Source organism: Xenopus tropicalis, chromosome 7, assembly GCF_000004195.4.
Source record: "Xenopus tropicalis strain Nigerian chromosome 7, UCB_Xtro_10.0, whole genome shotgun sequence".
Lineage (NCBI taxonomy): Eukaryota > Metazoa > Chordata > Amphibia > Anura > Pipidae > Xenopus > Xenopus tropicalis.
Window position 1 is genome coordinate 86,469,678 of NC_030683.2, and position 18,304 is coordinate 86,487,981.

At 36.5% G+C, this 18,304-nt stretch overlaps 1 protein-coding gene across 1 annotated transcript in view; it reads right to left on the reverse strand.

Annotated features, from left to right (window-relative positions):
• Positions 1-17,317: 17,317 nt before the first annotated feature.
• The window catches only part of ttc12 (tetratricopeptide repeat domain 12), a 73,956-nt gene continuing 72,969 nt past the window's right edge, over positions 17,318-18,304 (reverse strand). The window contains exon 22 of the mRNA XM_004916092.4: positions 17,318-17,626. Coding sequence (XP_004916149.1) covers positions 17,551-17,626 — 76 coding nt within the window. The 3' untranslated portion in view covers positions 17,318-17,550. The remainder of the gene's footprint in view (positions 17,627-18,304) is intronic.

The following is an 18,304-nucleotide window of genomic DNA, read 5'->3' on the forward strand; positions in this document are numbered from 1 at the left end:
CCTAGCCAAATAGAGGGTGGTTTAAAAAACCTTGTCGGCCTGGAGCTGAGGGTTTGCCTTGGTACACTACAGTGTAATAAAAAAGAACTTACCAGCGCGGCGGGGACGCCCGCCGCGCCGGTCTCTCTCTAAGCCGGCTCCTTCATAGTGTGCGAGCGCGTGCACTTCCGCATAGTTAAAGGCGCAGGCGCGCTGACGGATGACGTCATGACGCATGGCGCATGACGTCAGCGCGCAATGGCGCCAAATTTGAATTATTTAAAGGGCTTTTCTTTGTTACTCATTGCCCGTGATAGGATTCGATTCCTGGTGCCTTCCTGAGCCTTGTGCATTCTTGTTCCTGTATTTCTGATAGTATTTCTCCTGTTTTGACCCGGCTTGCTCCTGACTATTCTGATTATCCATATCTGACCTCGGCTTGTACTTCGACTACGATTTCGTCTCATCCTGCTGTATTGATTACCCGGTTTAACCCTTGCCTGTCTGACTATCCTTGATTGCTGCCCGCCCCGACCTAGCCTGCCTGACGACGACCTTGTTTAACCCTATTTGTACCGTGATCTTTGGCCTAACTGACTTTCTACAGTCGTGTCCCATTGCTAGCCAGAACTCCTGCTTTGCACCTCTCGTATAAGTCCAGGTGGCATCCGAGTAGCTGAGGGCTCCTCCCGAAGCCAAAGGCGGTCACGCTACTGGTGAAGCACGAGCCGAGACCAGGGTGCTTGGCACTAGCTCTGGTATTGGGTGCCGACCGTGACACTACAGTATTAGTAAAGTGTAGCCAGGATTAAAGTAAGTAAACTTCTAGTATGTTATAGAATGATTCATTTTGTGTGAAGGTTTATTTATGTATTTACAGTAAATGCAAGGTGAAAAGTGCAAAACCAGGTGCAATCTGCTATTTTCTGCAGTTTGCACCCTTCCTTCTTGCCTGCACAAATGGGTCTGTACTGGAGCAGAGAGACCTGTTGCTGCCCCCACACATAAAAAGTGTTGCCTCCATTCAGCAGTTCTGTATTAATGAGGGGGCTATGGGTAGGCATTGAGGGACAGCCAGACCCAAGCCCCCCTTAGTGCTTTTGTACAACTCTTCCATTTAACTTTAGCCTGAGCTGAAAATTTTGCAACTCTACAGCTATACAGCACCTACTCTTTTGCCATCCCTTCTCACTCTCATTTCAGTGCCACAAAATAGATACAGGTATATTGATCAGTTACTAATGAAATTCCTTACCTGAAGTTCTCTAGACTTCCATCCCAATAGTGCATTTATCTTCAGGTAAAGTTATCTTCAGGTAAAGTTATCTTCAGGTAAAGGTGCTAAGAATTGGCCAGTCTAGTTAATGACACTGGGTTTAGTTGGATAGACACATGAATGAAACAAAATGAAAGAAACAGATCAGTATGCATCATGGCACCACAGCACTATCTGCAAGAGTTTGTATGTTTCCCTGTGTATGCACAAGTTTCCTCTGGATATTCCAGTTCCTTCCAATACTCCAAAAACATACTATCAGGTTAACTCACTTCTGATAAAGTTAACAATAGCTTGTCTAAATGTAAAAGGGACCTTAGATTGTAAGCTCCACTGGCACAGGGACTAAAGTATAATGTCTGCAAATCACTGTGCAATAGGATGGTTTTATATACATAAAGGATAACAATCAGTATGCATAAACTTAAGCTCTAAGAACACTCTCCCACATTATATCAAGGGACTAATAAACCGAAAACAGCTAGGAAGAAACAGGTACATTTAAAAGAACATGGGAAACAAGTAGAAGACCATTACTTTAATGCAGAAGAGTGTTGAGAAACAGATACTCTGATGCAGGGACTGATGCTATTTATTGTTTAACACGACATGTTTCGAGCAGTGACTCTTTTTCCAAGTTTTACACATCAAACCATTACACAGATCTTCTTAGAAATAAAAGGCCATTACTTGCCCTGATGCAAAGTCATCATGAAGAAACAAAAACAGATTCTAAGAGAAATATTACATAACTACCAACACGTTCTAATGTTTATATCTACTCAGCTTTTACTCATATACAGTATATATAGAAACTGCAATAGAAAGGAAGTAGTAGCAGAACCAAGGAAATGGATAATGAACATAGCTAGTCATTTTGTTTTTTACTGTTTGTGCTGAGTAAAATCATTTTGCTCTGAGAAACAAACTGCTGAACCAATTTGTTGGTGCAATTAGTCCCAACAGTCTAATAGTCTCAATCTCTTTCAGCTTGATTAAGCAACAAATGAGATTTTATTGCCACATATTTCTTAAGAAGCAGCAACAACACAAGATTTATGCAATGTATTTTTTATTGCCTATGATACCATAACTTTGTTTCTAGTTTCACATGATTAATGGCAACTTGGCAACCAAGTAGCAATTAGCATTTACTGGTTAGTTGTTGGAAAACAATTAGTTGCTAATAGTTACTAGTCCTGTCCTGCATTCCCCTGAGCATAAACATGGGAATGATGCCCCATTTTGGCTCAAGCATAAAAGGTTAATTTTTCAAGTATTTTTTTTTTCATGCACACAGAGGCAGATTTATCTAAATCTTTTTTAATTTCATTTAAAAAAACTCATAAACTCAAATTTGTAAAAACTATGTAAAAACCTAAAAAACAACAAAGTAGAAAGTGAAATCACATACTACATATTATTTTCAAAAAGTCTTCCAAAGTTTTCATCCTATAGTTCTGTAGAGACCAACAACTGATAAGGTGTATAACAAATTAATAGCACAAGACAAAATTAGCAGTGGTAAGAACGTCACTGTTGTTATGGGATAAAAATGAAAGGGTATAAAAAGTAAATATGATTTTACATAAACTTACAGTAATTTTATGCAATAGGCAGAGGATAAGCAAATACCTACCTTATTAAATTTCCAAATTATATCTCCCAGGCACAAAAAACATTTCTAGTTTTAAAGACTGAAAGGCCATAGGTTTTATTATTGACAGTTAATAATATTTTAAGAAATACATATATGTCTGAAGTATTCCCTTTAAGAAATACTTGCCCCATGTATCTTCCTCGGTTATCTGACATGGCAGCCACCTGACCCCAAGGAAGTAGGAGAGGCAAGTGAAACCAGGCAACCATGCTATGGTGGGTTCCGTGTTAGCATCAAGCTTATATTGTGTCAGAACCAGTTGCCTTAATAATCATTGGACATAAGACCTATAAGAGAATAGGAATAATAATAACAATAGCAACGAGTGGATGGGCAGAATGGAAGGTTACTTCAGATGACCATTGGGCTGCTGCTGTTTCCTGCTTCCTCCCAGCAAACAAGGGAAAGTTGTGCTCACCGCTAAATTTTTAACCATTAGGCGGGGTTCAATAAGGCTGTGACCAAAAAATTCTGCACTCATTTCTATATATATAGGACATAGGAGGCTTAGAATATTAGAGAAATAGAATAGTCAGTGACAGCCTCTCCTTGACACAGTTTGAAGGGGAAGTTAAATGCATAATTGTTTTCTATTTCACACACTTTCAAGGGAACTTAATCCCATAATTGTTTTCTATTTCACACACTTTCGAGGGAAAGTTAATCATATAATTGTTTTGTATTTCACACATTTTCAATGGGAGGGTAATCCCATCATTGTTTTCTATTTCACGCACTTTCAAGGGGAAGTTAAGTTAAGTTTTACTTGAAACTTAAACACATTATTGCTTTCCAAGAATGAGTGCCAATGCTCCTAAAATGGCTGCTAGAACACTTCCTGTTTGGGAAAAATAAAAAGGATTCATGGAAATGAATGGCCATTTTAATTTCACAAACTGACAATATATTCTTCAAATCAACTTACAAATTATCACTGATCACAAAAAACAAAAATCCAATTTTAGGAAATCTGCCCCTGAATCTCCTATACTGTATATAATAATGAGTAATAATGAGTGAAGATGGTCTCTTGTTGCTGTGTGCTTCCTCCTAGCCAGTGACAACTCCTCCCCCTCGTCACATCCTGTCCTTTCTAGTTTTGTAATTCTTCTACTCCCCCTAGACTTTGCTACTGGTACATAGCCTCTTAATCATTAATTTATAGAGAATATATGTTGAAATATCTTGAAAATCAAATACTATTTAATATTTGATGATCTCACAAATACTGAAATATAAGCAAATATTGATACAGAGAAATTAGAAGTTCTATCGCTGTGCATAAAACAAGTAATTTCCCTCAAATATTTGCAATAAACATCTCTTTCCATTATCAATTTAGAGATTATTATTCCACAGAAAAGTAAACAATTCTACCTAGTGTGGAAGGTAGAAAAACAAGAGCAATTTAATAAATGTGATGAGAATGTTTAATTTAAAGTAAATATTTCCTAAATGACCAGCCAATTACAACAAAACCAATCCAGACTGTTGAATATTTCCAGTGCCATAAGCCAATTATTCACTCTTTCAGTTGTTTGAGGGCTGTATTATTTTAAACAATAATGTTGCAATTAGAGGTCTATAGAGATCCTGAGCATGCTGAAAGCCATACAAATACCTTGGAGGGCCACATTTAGCCTATAGGCCTCCAGTTAGATAAGATGCTTTAATGGTGCAATATATCTCTCACAGTGCAAAACGATTGCAGTTAACACATTTGACTATAGTGGAAAAACATGGAAAAAATTGGAAACCTCTTGAGCCTCTGTATGGTATAAAAATAAAAATAATGATAAGGAAAAATATATTAAAAGTAGGCAGCATTATATTCTAAATATAATAAATATAACAGAAAGATTATAATATATAAAATATATATTATAAAACATGTATTAGGGAATCTCTAATTCTGTCACCCACCCCATTAGCTCTGCCCAATAGATGCCACTATTTTGTTATCCTGATTAGATACATTAACGGGAGGTGTAATGATCATTTTCACAAGAAATGAAAAAAGTGACCTTAATAAACAGGACCAGTGCTGCAAAGCTGGCATATGAACAATGGCATTGATTGCTCTCCGGTGGAGCATGGAGATGCTTGTAATGATGCCGCACATCCAGAAAATAGCAGTAACTGTTAAAATAATACAATGTTCTGCGATAATTGCATTTTCCAAATGGATGCCTAAGGAGTGCAATCATATAAACCAACTAGACAAAAAGCAGAAGCAATTTTAACACAAATACAGTAGCCCTATTAGTTTCAGAACTGAAGTGACAAAATAAGTGAAGTGCGGTCATCATTGAATCTTACAGATCTTGTTAGTAAGTGGAAAGTTAGCCCAGAAAGACCTATAAGTCTCCTTAAAATACAAAAAGAGACTGCTATGGGGGAAGCCTAGTTGTTTTTGAAACACTTTGCCTAGAGGACATTCCTATAATTTCCCAAGACATCTGTTGTAGCCATGCCAACCATTCCAGAGGCCAGTAATGTGTATGGGCTGTGACAAAGGCATATTGTACAATGTCATGTAAATGAAAGCATTGTAGTAGTTTTCATAAATAAAGGTGATATTTATTTATTTCTCTTACATCATGTACTTCTTCCAAAAAGAATTCAATATGTTGGTATTATGAGGATTGGTTAGTAGGACTAGAATAAGACTAGAAAGTCTTGAAAGTGGTAAATCATTTTAAAAGGAATTTAAGAATTTTAGATCTGTGAAAGCTGTAAAATATTTAAAACCAGAAGGACACATCATTGTGTGATAGTAATCACTTACCTGATACCCAGGCTGGTATTCCTGTTAGCAGAAAACTGCACCAACCCAGGGTTCTTCTTAGCAAGCACAAATAACTACCCTGGGGCAGGACCACACACAGTACAGAGTGAAAAGGCTGGCATTTTTGTTAAAATTCAACTTTTTATTCTACTACGCATTCGTTCACCTGTGCAAATTAAGAAGGTGCAGGAAAAAGATCATTTTGTGGTGCCAACATGGAATAACCCAGGGCCCAGGGGTTTCAGGAAAGCAATTGTAATCACTTGGGGCGTGCCTAACATTTGGCACCCACTTTTGAAACACATTGTTCTCCAAGTCTGCGCTCCATAGCTCTACCACCACTACTCTTGGGAAAGGCTCAAGAAATACCAGGTTTTTCGTGTAATTAAGAGACACCCAGCTTTTGGGCCATTTTTCTGCATTTCACTGCCTGCCAAAATAGGCTCCAAACCAATGTCCTCCAGCTGCGTCTGGAAAAACAGGTATAATCTCTGGTTGTAAAAATGGGCTCCCTTGGCAGATTCTAACCCCATTAAATGAACTTAGAAAAAACCTTTTATATTCTGAGATCCTCCTTGATAGTGTTATTAAGCCTAATTCTGTTGTGTGGAGAAACCCTTCAGCCAACAATTTCTTAAATCTGCAATTAAATAACCTCCCCATTGGTATCTCATTGCAGGCAAAGTTCAACGAGCCTAGAGCATACTATACCTGCTTAATGGTAGCCTTGCTTTTATTCCACATTTCGCTATTGGCGAATTTATTTGCAAAGCTGCCGCAAAAATTTAGCTTGACAAAAGTTCACCAAGTGAGGAAAAAGTCACAGTCCTGTCAAATTGGCTGGAATAAAAGTCACGGTCACAGCCCCCAAAAAATTGCATGCATCAAAAAAGTTGTGTGGTAGCCACATTTTTTTTACCGTTTCACTAATCTTTCAGCAGTTTCAAAAATTTTGCAGCGAAGCGAAAAAGATTTGCTCATTACTACTCCCTTAGCTTTGCAACTTTGTCTTCTTGCAACCTACACAGATGTAGTTCTAAATCTATTTCATTTCCTAGAAATGTTAGCCTGGTAGTGGGTAGCTCTGTCTTATCCTGAAGGAGCTCAGAGAGAATTCTCAGCACAAATGGTTGAGTTGCTAGGGCCAATTAAAAGGAAATCATCAGATAATGGATACAATCCATTTTATGTGCTCTCTGCTCCAAACACCAACCAGATTGGTTTTCGATCTGCACACACAACTGAGACAGTCTTATGTAGAGTTGCAAATAATCCCCAGACTGCCAAGGCCAAAGAACCCTTCTCTATTCTTATTCTCCTGGATTTATTCTTTGCTTTTGATACTGGTGACAGTTCCATTTTAATGCAAATTCTGTTTTCTCTTGGCATTCAGAATCAGGTTGCTTCCTGATTTTCCTCCTACCTTTCTAAATATCAGCACACCATCTGGGGGTTATTTTGGACCAGTCCCTTTCCTTTTCTAACCATATATATGCTGCTGCTAAAAATCGCTTCCTTTTCCTATGCAATATTGCCACGATACACCCCTTTATTTCACAAGTACCAGTTAAAACATTCACAAGCCACACCATTATCCTTTCCTGTTTAGACTATGGCTAGTGCAGCCTCCTACTAATCAGTCTCCCAGATTCCCACCTCTCTCCCTTCCTGTCTTAAACTCTGCAACTATAATTCTCTTTTTTCTCCTAAGAGGGAACCTGTTCACCCACTAATAAAATCCATGTCAAGGTTGCCTGTTAAGCAAAGGATAGCAAACAAAATCCTTTTGCTAACATTCAAAGGAGTTCACTACTCTGCTCCTCACTACATTTCTTCACTTATCTCCTGGCCATCTCCTCTGCTCTTCTCAGAGTAATCATCTTTAAACACTATCCATACCCTCTGCTACCTCTGGTCTTAAACCTTTTCAACTTGAAGCTCCTTACCTCTGGAATTCTATCAGTTAATTCCTCTGTAGGGAACACTCACTCAATCTTTTCAAAAAGAAAGTCAGATTCTACCTTTTGGAGCACTGTAACATATTTTGTCTTCAGACTTTTTGGTGATAATTTGTTTGCATTGGCTTTGGTTCTTGATGCTGGACCACTGGCCAACAAATTAAGAAAGCAAGCAAAGAGCTTCGGCAGTGTTGCATTTTGTTGAGTTCCTTTACAAAAAGATTGTTGAAAGTTTAATTCCAGCATCTTCCTACATCTTTCATTTCTGGATGTTTTTGTTGTGCTCAGCAGTGGTGTTGCAGTTGTGTAGTGGTTATACTGTTTTATCTTCCAACATCTGTACTTTTATTATGGTTTGCTTTCACTGCACTTAATTCTTTATGCAGGTCCACTGGCCAACAAAATGTTGACTTTAACAGTGTACTAGTTAGTAGCCAAAATATGGTTGAGAAATTTAATCATGTTTCTGGCAAGATCTATTAAAACCATTCTGGGATGGTTTGGTTACAGTGACCTTGGATCATTATGAATTTTCATCTGCCACTAAATTTGCTTAGCTGGAATGGGATCTTCAAAAGGGTAGTGGTTCAGGGAGCTCTTTCATAAAAAGAAGGGTAAGTTAAATTCTTGCTCCTTCCAACATTTTACTTCTTGGGATGGTTTGGTTACATTGGCTTTGGTTTTTAATTCAGGGCCACTGGCCCACAAATTTACCAAGTCAAGCATAGAGCTTCAACAGTGTAGCAGTTAATGCTTTTTCTTGACACAGACAATTTCCACATCTGTCAATTTGGTTACAAATGTGTGTCATATGGTTACAGTGGCCTTGGTTCATTATGAAGTACCATTTGCCTATTCAACAACTTTCTGAATGGTAGAACATTTTAAACCCTTGATGTTTAAAATTAACTTATACATGTAGGTGTTATCTGTAACTCACAGAAATGTGAAAGTGGGATCCGGTGTGTGTTTTAACTACAAAGAAATGCTTTAGACTTATATCTACTACATATATGAAAGATTGTTTCTGATAAGGCTTAATATTGCATAATTTCAAAACATACTCAAAAATTGACAGTCTGTAGGGGGACCAGACTTAAACTGGCAGATTTCTATAAAGTAGCAGCTGTCACCACATCAAGGTATCTGATACATGGGAGCACTTTGTGTTTTACACTGCTTCTAAAGATATGAAATAGTCATATTCTATTGATAGCTGAGGTTTATTAAGGATTGATGATGTGCTGTAATTATGTTTTGTCATTAACTACTATTACATAATTCACATTAAAAAGGAAGTAGAAAGTTGATAAAGAGTACAATTAATATATTTTGTATTTTTTAGATATATGTGTAAATAATCAAAGCATAACAGTTAACTGTAAAATGATGGCATTTTCCATAAATTAGGTTTTTTGACAACTAATTTCACAAGTGACCCTGCAAAACGTAACTTTTAAACAACAACTAAATATAACTTTTTAAAATGCCTTAACTATTTTGAATGGCAGGTATTAAAAAGGGGGAAGGGAATATAATTTTGTGCATTTTGGTTTTTATTAAACAGAACATTAGAAAGGGTATCATTAAAAGGAGATTGTTTCTCTACAACAATACAGCACCTATGTATGACCTGTGCCCCTACACCCCAGTCACTGTCATGTCAAAAGATACCTGGTGTTCCTTTTTGTGACATTAATAGTTGATTATCCACCCTGGAATCTAAAATCCTGCTCTTCAAGGTGGCTCTTTTGCTGCACTTGTAATGAATTCTTTAGATTTTGGACCATGTTTGCGGATTTTTTAGAGTATTGCAGAGAACCCTAGTTTGTTGCTATATCTTGCCAGATTATTGGCTGCTAGGCAACAACAAATCTTTAATGGAGTCCAAAGAAGGTCAGGCCAATAAAAACACTGGAATATTGACATGAACATAGTAAAATAAATCTTTTTTGTATTTCATAATTCAGAAGAAACACAAGGAAACAATGCTATTAGAGATTTCTTTTTTATTTTCAATAATGTTAGGTATGAATGTTGAAGCTGAAAGAGAAAATGTAAGGGGAGGAACAGTGAAAAAAAGCTGGGCATGGCAGCACTGAAGTTATCAGCAATGGACATCTCCATGAAGAGACTGAAGTAAACTTAATTCCCAGCTCTGCACATTTGAATGAATAGTGAGCAAGGTATATATATATATTAAATGCATATACTAAATGCATAGCATGTCTCTCTGTCAAGTAGGTATGCAGTGAATCGGAATTTGGCGAAATCCCAGTACCTAACTGAGATATTTGTTTCAGCTAAACTGATATATCATTAGTTGATAACCTTACTGACACCTTAGAACTGAACAATTTTCAGGAGTGTGTAGAGTAAGGATTCAGATGGTTGATAGTGCTTAGCATTGTAGCTGTGTAGTGCTGAGCGCTGCCACTCCAGAGAACTGAATGGAGTTTTGATAAATCTGCCAATTGGTTTTGATAAATTGCAAAATAGATTGAACTGCTAAGAATGCTTTTGGACTCCCCCATTTGATCAATAATGAATTGGCCTCTAAATCCTAACCCTTAATATCAAGTGGCAATTGTTTTTCACAAATAGCGCAGTTCTGTAAATTAAACACAGATTGGTATATGCTAATAAGGGGTTGAATTTGATTTTCTAATATTTTAGGGAGGATTCACTATTCTAAAAATAAATACATTCTTAATAATACGGAAACTTGTAGCTCTTATTTTTGTATCAATAACCAATGTAAAATACAAAAGACTGCTTAAACTTCTGCGTCAGTAAATCATGAGTAGGAAAGATTTTCCTGCTAAATGGGAATTAAAAACCTGTAGGCCTGTTCCAATATGTTTGGGTTACAGTGCATATAATAATCAAGCTGAATATCAAGAGTTAAAAACTGGTTTCAGTTCCTGTGTCTGTGTCTGTTATGTATTTGTCCTTGACATGAATGCGCTGTATACAGGTTAAGTGGATGGAATCAAGGTATATAGATATATATATTGTATCACGGCGTATATATAGCAATCAGTAAATGTGGTAAATCTGTAGAAAAAGGCATTCATAATGCAATACAAGGTGTATACAACAGAAAATAAAAGAATAATCAATAGGAACTTTAGCAAATCATTTCCCATTCTGCAGAAGAGAAAATGCAGTATTAGTGCCACCCGCTGGCTGCAAAACACAACTGTAATTCAATCACCTTGCAACTCTTTCCCACAACAGTCTAATAATTCTGCCCTAGATTTAATGTTATTGTTGTATTGGGATAAGCACTGCAACAAAATATCTAAAATATGAATGCCTTTATGGTATGCACACTATACTGCAACACAAAGAGTTAATAAAGGAAAACTCGGAATTTGAAGACATTTCTAGAGCTAGTAAGGTATGAAAAGTGTACATATTTCTTTGGATCAAAGCAGTAATTGTTTTAATGTAACAACATCTATGTTAGCAGTTGTTGCTGTAACCCTTTTCCTGCCAGTAAGTACTACATCATCGGAAGGGGAAGTGACATACTGATGATTTAGTACCTATTTTTTCAGGTTTAAGTATTGTAAGTATTGCTGCGGGAAAAACAAGTTGCTTAGCAGAGCACTTGCAGGAAAAGGGTTAAATTGCAAGGTGCTCTTTGAGCTATAGGGACCTCCAAGCTAAGGGCTCTTACACGTGAACATTCTTACCTGCTTTCCCCTGTGGTGGATTTTTTACCAGTTCAACTGCAAGAACACAGAAGGAAATACAGTCCTATATTTCCTATTAGTTTGTGCTCACTGGGGCGCAGGCAAATGGTGTTTAGCACATTTCAGTGGAAAAATTCACTGCAGGGGAAGGTACAGTACTTTCTCCATTTATTAACACTTTCCTAACAGAAAAAAAAAGTATTTTATTAAACTGACACATTTCTAAATGCAGATACATGTCAGAAGAGCTCAAGATATTTGCTTTGCTTTTTATTTTTGTAACAAGGCATATTAACGCATTTTGTACAGTTGGTCATACATATGTCATTAGATGCTGTAAAGGCTTAAATACAGATCACCATATGTATGTATATCTTTATGTATGTATATCTTTATTTATAAAGCGCTACTACAGTAGAAAACATTAATACAAACAGGGTGTTAAGATAATAGATAAATACAAAGTATAATAATAAATACAGATAAATACAGCAGCAATAAGTTAAGAGTCGAGGACACAAGAGGAAGGAGGTCCCTGCCCTGTAGAGCTTACAATCTATATGGGAGGGTAACTAACAGACACAAATAGGCAAATATATAAGTGCTGTAGGACACAGTGGGTGACACTACAATATAAGTGCCAGTTCCCAGATCAGGTGCTGGGCGAGTGCTCCAAAAGGTAGTCTTTAACCTTAGTTTTAAAAAGACTGGGTGAGGATTCTCTCCGGAGGAAATCAGGGAGGGCATTCCAAATGTAGGGGGCAGCAAGGCAGAAAGGTTTAAGACGGGAAATCGCAGTAGTAGTGGGGGGCGCAACCAAACGATTGCTCTGCGAGGAACGAAGGAGTCGGCCGGGAACATACGGAGACACAAGGGAAGAGTTGTAGTGAGGGGCAGAGGAATGGAGGGCTTTAAAGGTTAGGAGAAGAAGTTTGTAGGATATTCTTTGTTTGATAGGAAGCCACGATAAAGACTTTAGCAGGGGAACTCTCCTGGATGAGAGGAGGAGAATTCTGGCAGTAGTGTTTAATATAGACTGTAGGGGGGAAAGATGGGAGTTAGGGAGGCCGGTTAGCAGCAGGTTGCAGTAATCCAGTCGTGACAGGATGAGAGCATGCATGAGCAGCCTAGCTGTTACAGTAGAAAGAAAGGGACGGATTTTGGCAATATTGCGTAAGAAAAAGTGACAGGTTTTGACAGTGGAGTTAATGTGGTTAGAAAACTACCCATATCCAAATTTCTATGCACATATTACCTTGATTATTATATAAAACTGAATTAAGATCTCTATAATGACATTAAATTGTACTAAATAAATACATGAATAAACAAACCAAAAAACTAAATATATTAGATACTCGCCTATTGATTTTACCTAAGTAACAATTTCTTTAGCATGAGCTGTTCCATGGAATCACATAAAGGGTGAAGTTGCTGGTGAAATCTCATTTCTTAGCATAGTGCCCTTTAGAATCTCTATGCGTGACTTCATCACCTCTGATTATTAAGTAGCTCTGAATGTACCTCATGCATGGATTTCCATTTATGTTTGTCCTCATCTCACTTTAATTTGAATAGTGATAGGTTTGCCCAACGGGGATATAGTACGGAGGTTATCAAATCAGCTTATGATAGAGCTGTGGCCACGGACAGGATGAGTTTATTACACCCCACTGCTACTGTTGGGGGGCGCAAAGGGGGATCCCATGGGAAACTCAGGTTTTGTACTACATTTGGCCGCGGGGCCCACGACATCCAAAAGAGTATTACTAAATATTGGGGTATACTAATGCAGGATCCGGTGTTGCAGAAAACTCTTGATCAAACCCCTGGATTCACATTCAGGAGAGCTAGGAATGTGGCCTCCTGGGTTTCCAGGAGTTTATATTCCACGAGAGATAATGACTTGGAAGCTGCATGGTTATGCCATAAGGGCACTTACAAATGTGGCAGGAAAAAAAAAAATGTAAGGCGTGTGGGGTAGTGAGAATCTCTAAGCAATTTAGTTGTGCATATACAGGACATACTTTTACCATTCCCCAATATTTCAACTGCCAATCCAAAGGGGTCATTTACCTAGCCACATGCGAGTGTGGTGCTCAGTACGTGGGGAAAACCATTCGCAAGGTTGGAACCAGGATTTTGGAACATTTATCAGCCGTGGAGAGAAAGGATACAAGATCAGCGATAGCAAAACATATAATAGAGAAACATGAAAGTAGTAATCATATGACCTTTCAGATTATTGATAGACCCAGTATAAGTGTTAGGGGAGGTGATATAGATAAGAAACTTTCAGAGAGAGAGGTCTTTTGGATATATCGGTTGAAAACAACAGAGCAATATGGGGGCCTCAATAGAGAATGGGAATTATCCTGTTTTTACTGATAACCATGTGACCACACCGCTATTTAATCGATTAATGATTTTGGAAGTAGTATGTTTATATGTATACTTTTAATTTATTATCGAGGTCTGATAATTGGGCATATAACCATATACACACAATTCAGAAACAATTTGTAACAGTATTTAATATATGTGACCTTCATGATCTATTGTTACTATTACTATTATTATTATCATTACTATTGTTACTTATATAACACCTAAGCTTACCTAAATGATATAGGTTGTGGAGGGTATAGTTTTCTATAGTTGATAAGCACCCCTGGTGGGTGCTTTAGCTGTTTTTACATATACAAGGTTCTCATCATGTCTATGGACATATATGTGCTTGTATTTCACGCTTTTAGGGTTAATAGTGAGTTACTAATTAAGAATGGGTGTGTGTTTTATCTATTTAAACTCAAATGGAGGGTCTCACAATTTGGGCTTCTGAGGAAGTGGTGTTACCACGAAACGCGTTAAGCTAAAGAGGTGAATATGCTCTGACTTATTTTTAAATGAGGAAATAAATTTATGTTTTTATTCTTAAGTTTTTTCTGTGCTCCGCTTCTCTACCATTTTCACTTTAATTTGAATGGCAGGAAACTTTCTACCTTATTTATATTTCATTGACACGTTTAAGGTATTCAGCAGTATGGAATAATGTTGAGTTATTTGTATTTTTATTTTAGTGCATCATTGTTTTCTTTTAAAAACTACTTATTTTGGAAGCTACCCTTTACCCTTTTGTAGATATCTTGTCCATATTTTATTCTCAGTGGAAACAATACAGTACTATATTATACTGAGCAACTATGCATTTAAAACCATTCTTCTGGATTCTGGATACATGGACATTAAGGTGTAATTTGCATGTTTATTCCTATAATCATTTATGTGAGAGTTAAAACTTCTTATTTTTGGATTAAGGCAGTGCTATGTGTATAGTATGAGACATTTGAACAGCTTCAGTTCTCAGAAGGCTTTACACTGTACCTTTAGTGCTTTTGGTTTGCTCCCTCCCATAACAACATTCTCCCTTACACTCACACATTACCACGCTCAAACACTATGGGGGCATTTACTCAAGGTCTTGGTTCCTTTTTTTCACGATTCATATTTTTTGTGCCAAAATACAATTTTGTTGCAGGAAAAAAATGCAAATTTTTAAAAATGTATTATGCAGCAAAAGCAAATCCAAAAGTATGCAATCACAAAAAGTTGTTTTTTTCTGCTACTTATTCATTTGTGCTTTTTCAATTCAGATCTTGGAAGAAGAGCGACAGTGGACCAGCAATTTCATATGTACACATAGCCCTTTAGTGAAGGATAAGATAGCAACTCAAACACTTTAGAAAAGGATAACATATTTTATCATCAGAAGATTTGAAATATGCTTTACCTTTACAATGGTTTAACAAAGAATCCAAAAAGAAATCAAGTAACCTAAAGGAAAATTAGGAATAGTTGTACAGTTCCACCAAATAGCTTTCTTTTTTTTTCTTGTCTTACTAAAGGTAACTTGCAATCTCACCTTTACTTATTACATTGTTCCTTGGGACTTGTAAGATAGACTGAACAGAGAAAATTGCATGAATCTCCCATAAATCAAATCATTTCTCTAACACAGAATACAGTTTGCAATTTATCTTTACAAAGATGCAAACTTGCAGGCTTGTCTGGAAATTACCAGAAGGATCAGGTGTAACCAAGTGTGCAAAAGAAAAAAGAAGTACAGCTACTTGGAAAATATAGTCATTTAAATTTATAATTCACAAAAATGGAATAATGTGGCAAAGTATTTACTATACCTGGCTTAACTACAGATGAGGTGAGAGTTACAGTATATGACATTAGATTACTAGCATTGATCATTTGGCTAACTTAGTTTTCATTGCAAGTGTTGGTGTTGGGTAATATGCACTGCAATACAAATATATCTAATAATTGTAACACTGTCAGTGCCCATCAATTAAATACATTTTGGAATACATTTTTAAAAGATCAGTGGAGGCAGCAGTAGTAACACCATCATTATGTTTTCTTCCAGTACACAGACAGGGATCATCATATATACGGTACCATGGTGTCTACTGTAATGTTTGTATTTGAGAAACCATGAAATGAATGGGACTGTGTGTCAAGCAACTTGGAGTTATAATTAATAGAAGTTAAGGGCTATTGGATTTTTAGATTATTGTTACTTGCAGAAGTGATCAAAACTCCTGTTACTCTATGTGGGACATTTGCTACTAGGACAATCTGAAGTGACTCAAGCTGACCTGCACTGCTTATTTATTCCTCAAACAGGAACTAGCATGTTTCAGGAGGGTGCAGAGCTACTCGTGGTATTTTATATGGATGCTAGCTGGCAGCAACACAAAGCATGTTTTGGGCATTTGAGTTGCCTTTGATTAAACCACCCCCTGTACCATTGTCCTAGGGTCGAGAGAATCACCTGCATTGTACATCCAGTGGCCTTTATGTTAATATTATTACAAAGTATTTGTACCAAAGGTATAGTTGTGAATTCTGACTTGGAAATAAACTCTAATAGTTCAAGTTATTAGGCTATCTATTTGGCGCAAACATAAAATACATAAACTAATTGGCAGCTGAGATTCAACCTGTGCCTTAAATATTTGAAATGCTTTTAGATCTATTTGTGAGTTTTACCTTTATGTGTGATTAATTACACGGCAAGTTTTAGGTGCTGCGCTTTTTATTTTTCGGTCGGGGGAAAGAAAAACCCGATTTGCACAAATCAGGCTATTCGGATGAAGAAACCATATGAGTGGGAACTCTCATGTGGTTTTCAGATACAAATCCTCGAGCCTGAAATCTGCCTTATCAGCAGACTTGTCATCAAAAATAGCAAAATGTATGATGTCTTATATAGACCTTTACTGATCCACCATTGTTTCATGATATCAAGGAGAATTGCTGCTAAGACATCAGAACCATTTTATGCAATGCCTATATGTCTATATGAATAAACTGGGGAAGTGCTTATGCCTACTCCATTCAATCCCACAGCAGGTCATTATGTCACATGGGCAGTAAATAGGAAGACAAGAATTACTGAGTTAGAGGTATGGGACCTGTTATCCAGGATGCTTGGGACCTGTGGTCTCCATACTTTTTAAAAAAAAAAAAAAAATATTTACCCATTAAATAAACCCAATAGGATTTTTTTGCCTCCAGTAAGAATTAATTATTATTTAGTTTGGATCAAGCACAAGGTACTGTTTTATTATTAAAGAGAAAAAGGAAATCATTTTTTAAACATTTGAATTATTTGATTAAAATGGAGTCTAAGGGAGATAGCCTTGCCATAATATGGAGTTTTCTGGATAACAGATTTCCAGATAACAGATCCTTTACCTGTTCTAGAGATGCAGTTTTAAGGGAATAACAGTGAACAACACCACAAAAAGGTATATTCTAGGAAAACTACCTCAATGCAAGGTCCTGTTTTTGTAGTGTACAGTTCTGTACTAAGACTTTAGCAAATAATACCTAGATCTCTGAAAGAGAATATCAAATTCTCAATGAAAGAAAGGTAGATAAGTCATATTATTTATTACACTGCTTACCTATAGGAAACAAGGAACACAGAAAAAATGTAGAATATAACATACTGTACAGAAAAACATATAATTATTTAACACTTTTTTCTAAATGCCAACTAAAAAAAGATATTTAAAAAATACATGCCATATAAAATACTTTTTTTTAAAAAAGTGTCCTCATTCTACCATGGACATCAATACTGTATAATACTGTGGTATAAAAACATTTCAAAGTGATTTCATATATTTCATGCAAGAGTGAAGAATCTCTATTCCATTAAGTTGGCGAAGTTGGGTCATATATCTGAAACAAAAGAGATGGATAGTTACAAAAAAATTGAATTTGGACATCATTGGGTTGAGGTGCTAAAACACATTATTAAAATTTTACCTGGGTTGTAACTGTTCAACGAATCCCCTTCTTACACAAAAATAATAAAATAATAAAAAAAAATTAATTACAATATCTTGAAGGTGTAAATCCCTGCAATGCATTTATGCACTGTCTGCCTCCATGGTAGATCATGCTGTCCCACTGTAATTTACTACACCAGGAGCTATTATGCTTATTGTTCTCTGTAATCAGCATTCCCTTTGGCATGTTACTTAATGTTTCTATTAAAACCAAGGAAGTATCTACGTAAATAATATTCACAGAATATGTGGTGGCCCTAAGTATTACAAAAGGTTGTTAAATCTTTAAACTCAACAGAGATATGGGGCATTTGAAAATTAGGAATCAAAACATTTCAGGAATTCCATATAATTCACAGAAAGTAATAAAACAATGGGTCATGCTCTAATGCTGACTGGGTGAAACTCCTGGATGAATATAAATATTAACTATATGAATAGTTACTCACAGATACTGCATACAGTAGGAGACTACACAATAGGGTTGGCTGTAAAAAGGCTGATATAAAAGTGAATGAACCATACAAAGGATTATTAAGAAAATACAGTTATCCTTTCAGATAAGTTA